This window comes from Lynx canadensis, chromosome A1 (assembly GCF_007474595.2).
Source record: "Lynx canadensis isolate LIC74 chromosome A1, mLynCan4.pri.v2, whole genome shotgun sequence".
NCBI lineage: Eukaryota > Metazoa > Chordata > Mammalia > Carnivora > Felidae > Lynx > Lynx canadensis.
This window is the reverse complement of record NC_044303.2, coordinates 92,341,063-92,345,789: the sequence shown is the minus strand read 5'-3', so window position 1 is coordinate 92,345,789 and position 4,727 is coordinate 92,341,063. Positions and strand designations below refer to the sequence as shown.

The window sequence follows — 4,727 nt, the reverse complement described above, 5'->3', positions numbered from 1 at the left end:
TTCGCCAGATAAGGATATTAAAACACAGGAAAACAAATCTTTAGTTGTCCCCTTTCATTTAACAATGGAGTCACCCCAAAAGAGTTGAAAGAGCAGGAGCTCTGAATGAAGGAAAGCCCTTCCCAGAAGCAGTCACATCTCAGCCTCTTCTCAGACTCTTCTCCCTTGCTAGATAAGCTTTTTTTTTTTTTTTAAGAGAGAGAGTGTGTCCCTGCAAGAGAGGGGGAGAGGAGCACAGAGAGAGAATCTTAAGCAGGCTCCATGCTTAACGTGGAGCCTGTGGCAGGGCTCGATCCCATGACCCTGGGATTATGACCTGAGCAGAAATCAAGAATCCTCTGCTCAATCACCTGAGCCACCGAGGCACCCTGTCAGATAAGTTTTCGGCAACTGCTGCTGAGCACCTCTGGACCTTCCTTTTAGTGTTGTGGAGTGCCTAAGGCTCTGTTTGCTAACTTTGGAGGCAGTGAGAGCCTTAAGCCCTGTTTCCTTCCAGCCCCATCCTCCTTGTAACACTCGCTGAAGCCCCTTCTCTCTAGGTCATGTTGGTGGGGCAGTATGGCTGAAGGCAGGTTCACTTTCACCTCCCATACCCCCAGCGAACACCATATCTGTCCTGTGGTCTCTCTTAGAGTCGGGATTATGATATAGTGGCCTCCTTTCAGTTTCCCCAAATTGCCATATTCTTTTTTGCCTTAGGGCTTCTGTAGGTGCTATTCCCTCTGGCCAGAACACACTTCTTCCAGCTAACTCCTAATCATAAATGCAATTCTAAAAAGCAGCATTTCCTGACCATCTAGACTAGGCTAGAGTTCCAATCATGTCAATCTTAGTGCACAGCCTTCTCCTCGGAAGCATGCATCACCCTTAGCTGTTGTTCAAGCCCTGCCTCATTTGGTGTCAGACCAGAGGCTCCGTGTGCAAGAGTGTGCCTTTCTGGATCACTCTGCTTCTCCTGTGGCAGACAGCAGAGCACCCCCCCCACACACACACACATATGCACCAGCTTCAAGTAAGGGTAATGGACCCTATGATCACATACTCTGGTCACTCTCTAGTGGTTTCCCTCAGCCTTCAGTTCAGTCCATTCATACTTTCCAGAGGCCAGTCATGACCACACCCACAAATGAGCAACATCTCCAAGGCTTGCAGTATCCCTCAAGAGTATCTTAGGGGAGGTTGTGTCTGTCCCAGGGGCCAAGAGCAGGGTTTGTCACAACTTCCCCCTCCTAATGGGGAGTCTCCCTTGGCCTTGATGATTTGGACTTGATTTTATTGATGAGTGAGTTTCCTTATGACAGAAAACATCAGATTCATATGAGCGCTGACTATATTCCAACAGAGCAACCAGCAGAGGGCTTGGTAAAACGTGGGCTAGATCAGGCAGATGCAGTGGGTACATAGATGCCTGGTTATCTATACTTGTGTGCACATGTGAAGGCTGAGTCACAGGAATGCTGAACATAATGGAAACAATTACTTCCAATCTTGTTTAAGAAAAAGAAAGGAAGGAAGAAAGAGGGAGGGAAAGAGGAAGTAAGGAGGGAAGAAAGAGGAAGAAAGAAAAAGGAACAAAGAGAGAAAGGAAGGAGGGAAGGAGGGGGAAGAAGGAAAGAAAAGAGAAAAAGAATCTCCTGAAAAAAATCAACCAGTGACATCACAAAGAGAGACACAGATTGGCAGAAAATAGTAGGAAGACAGAGGTGCCCACCTGACCTCCTGGAAGAACCCAGCAGTCCAAGTGGCTAGAATAGCACATGAACTTGACCCAACCCCAGAAAGAGACAGAGGATCCGCACAAGCACTCAGGTTACCCATAAGATGGACCCAAATTGGACTTTTCTGGAAAGGACTCCACAAGTTGCTAAGGCTTTTGGAGTACAAGCTTCCTTCACCCCATCCATTTTGGGATCAGCCCCCACCAGTACATGTGGGGCCTCACACACCTGTCAATATCTGGTTAGAAACAAAACACCGGAATGAATTGCAGAGTAGGAGGCAATAAATGCTTAGGTCAGAGAGTCTGCAGTTTATAATTCACTCTTAATTTTCCATCTTGGGATAGTTCATCCATCTGGTTTAGCCTTGGGATGGGGGCACCGTCTCCCTCCTCAGCAGCACAGAGCCACACAGAATCCTTCAGCTCCCCGACCAAGCGTTTAGTGGGAAACCCATCCTTTCCCAAGTGCTGGCTGAGAAACCAGTTCAAAGAGGTCCTCTGTCCCCCTGCCAGTAAGCAAGGAAGCCCTGCAGGGTTGAGGGGTTGGGAACCAGGAAATAGACCAAGCCAGGCCACTTCCCATCAGTGAACAGAAGGGGAATGAGTTGGGGCTGGGTTTCTGGGGCCCACCTACACCAGCTTCTTGGCTTTAAAGAAACTCTTGAGGTGCTGCATCTGCCAGACACCTGTGGCCACGAGGATGAAGGTCTGCAGAATGGACCACCACAGCACCCGCTGGTTGGTGCTCTCGCTGGTCTGCCGGAAGCGCTCCTCTCGCCACTGTGGGAGGGGAGAAGGGAGTAGATACGCGTCCGGAACTGAATTGCACCCCCACCCACTCTGGGGGAAGAGCGGGAAGCTTCCCTTCCCAGGAGGTGACACATCCCCCGTCCCAACTGTGCCAGCCCAACCCAGCCCCTCACCCTCTGGTATTCCTGCTCCTTCTGGATCAACTCCACCTGCTCCACAAGCTGCTGGACACGCAGATGCAGCTGGGTCAGCTTGTCCTTGGCTGCAAACTCCGCGTAATCATTGCTGCGTTCACCCAACTGCATATCCAAGTGAATGGCCTGGAACGGGGGAACCAAGGGTGGGAGTCAGGGAGCTTAGCTCCATGGACCTGCTGGAAATCTAGCTTCTGCATCCCAGCCTGGGCCTGACACTGTTCCTCACACACCAACTTGTTGACTGGCCTTGCTCTGGGCGTCCAAACACCAGATCGGGACTCGGCTTGTGTGGAGTTGTATATTCAAAACACCAAGGATAGGGACAACATGGGCAAAGGAAACAGAGGTAAGACTCTGAGGCAGTTTACTAAAAGTCCTGTATTGGGAGATGACAATGGAGAGGCCTGAAGCAATCAGCAGAACATCTCTGAATTTCACATGGTGAAGCTCAGTCTGTATACTAGGGATGGGGCAGGGAGCCGAGGGAGGATTTTAAGTCACAGTAACTCCCTCCCAAGGTCTCCTTTTATCCTCAAGATCTGTTCCCCATGTGCTTACTTCATGTAAAGTCCCAGCCCTACTCAACAGGCACCACCCACTGCACCCTTCTCACTCTAGAGGCAGAGAAATTGAGCCCCTGGGGACGGTGGACCTCCCACCTGCCACACTCACCAGCTTGCCATCATAGAAGAGGGCGAACCGGATAGATTCAAGGTGGAGGCAGATCTGGTGCTCTCCTGGAGACTGGGAGGTGAAGGTGAAGCTGCCCTGAGGGCCGTACTGACGGGCCAGAAGGTTCTAGAGGAAGCAGCCTCCAGTGAGCACAGAGATGTTAGCCATACACCTGCTTCCAGGAGAATTGTAGGGGTATCCCAGGTCTACACCCCCACAGGCCAGAGGGGACAGTGAAAGAAAGGACATCAGTTTGGCCAGAAATTCTCAGATCCCAGCATTGCCAATACAGAGTACAGTTTGCAAAGAGCATGGCCCTCCTTAAGCTATCCTGCCTGTGAGAAGACAGATCCTTCTGTGAGAAATGAAGGACTAGAGAAGGCTACACATTGACTCTGGGGGCCTGGGGGTGGGGGCCCGGTGGAAGGCTGCAAGGAGTAAAGGCCTGCCTCACCTTGTTCTCCGGGTCCTTCACAAACACGAATAAATTGATCCACTGGGGGGAGGGCTGGTACTTTTCCATAGCAGGGTCGTATAGCTCCGTCTTGTAGTTACCTAATGGAGAGGCAACGGAGGTGCAATCCCATCCATACCCATGATGGAGTCCCAGTGGTCAGGGGAGGAACAGGAAGATCTTGAGTCTGAGGAGACCGACCACGGCCCTCGGCCTCTCCTCCCTTCTCCAGCCCCACTTCTCTGCCATCATTCCAGTCTGGTTCAGACTAGCCTCCTAGGGCCCCCATCCCCGGCACAGGCAAGAGAAAGGATGCCTTGGCCAGACTGCTGTCCACCCATCCCTCTGAGCCCTACCCCCGGCAGGGAAGGGAAGATATGGGCCTGAGCTGGTGCCACCCATTTCCCTCCCCTCTCAGGACTCTAGGTGCAGGGAGGGCAAGGCCAGGACTGGCCGAGACGCGCACCTATGACCACGGTACCATCGGGGATCTCTTGGATGAAGCACTTCTCCTCCAGCTCGCGGACCTCGAGGTAGAACGCGTCCCCGGGGCCCATCAGCGCCAGCAGCTGCCCCAGCAGCAGCGGCAGGGCCATACCGGTTGCCCGCGCTGTGCCCCATCCCCGCCCGGGGCCAGCCCGGGGCCCAGCTCCTCGCGCCCCGCAGGCCCCCGCCACCTTCCCAGGCGAGTCCTCCGGTCTCCGCGCGGAGCCTGCGGAGACTGCAAACTCGCGCACGGACTACAACTCCCGGGAGCCCTCGCGTGGCCCCGCCCCCGGCGCGTTCCCGCCGACCCACGCTGCAGAGGGGCCAAGCGAGAACCCCCTCGCCCCCCGCCCCCAACAACCTGGAGGAACGCTCTGGAGCGCTTTCCGCCACCGGGCATCTCTTAATCCACGCAGAAACCCGGGGAGGCGTAGCTGCTGTTAGCCCA

The 4,727-nt window shown here is 53.6% G+C and overlaps 1 protein-coding gene across 1 annotated transcript; it reads right to left on the bottom strand.

Moving 5' to 3' along the window:
- Positions 1-2,006: 2,006 nt before the first annotated feature.
- Positions 2,007-4,437, bottom strand: LOC115514575 (transmembrane emp24 domain-containing protein 9-like). The gene is made up of 5 exons (XM_030316700.1): positions 4,260-4,437; positions 3,794-3,894; positions 3,340-3,465; positions 2,644-2,790; positions 2,007-2,500 (listed from the first exon to the last, which is right to left on the bottom strand). Exons 1-5 carry the CDS (start codon positions 4,387-4,389, stop codon positions 2,351-2,353), a joined length of 654 nt encoding a protein of 217 aa, XP_030172560.1. The 5' UTR covers positions 4,390-4,437; the 3' UTR covers positions 2,007-2,350.
- Between the last annotated feature and the right edge of the window lie 290 nt (positions 4,438-4,727).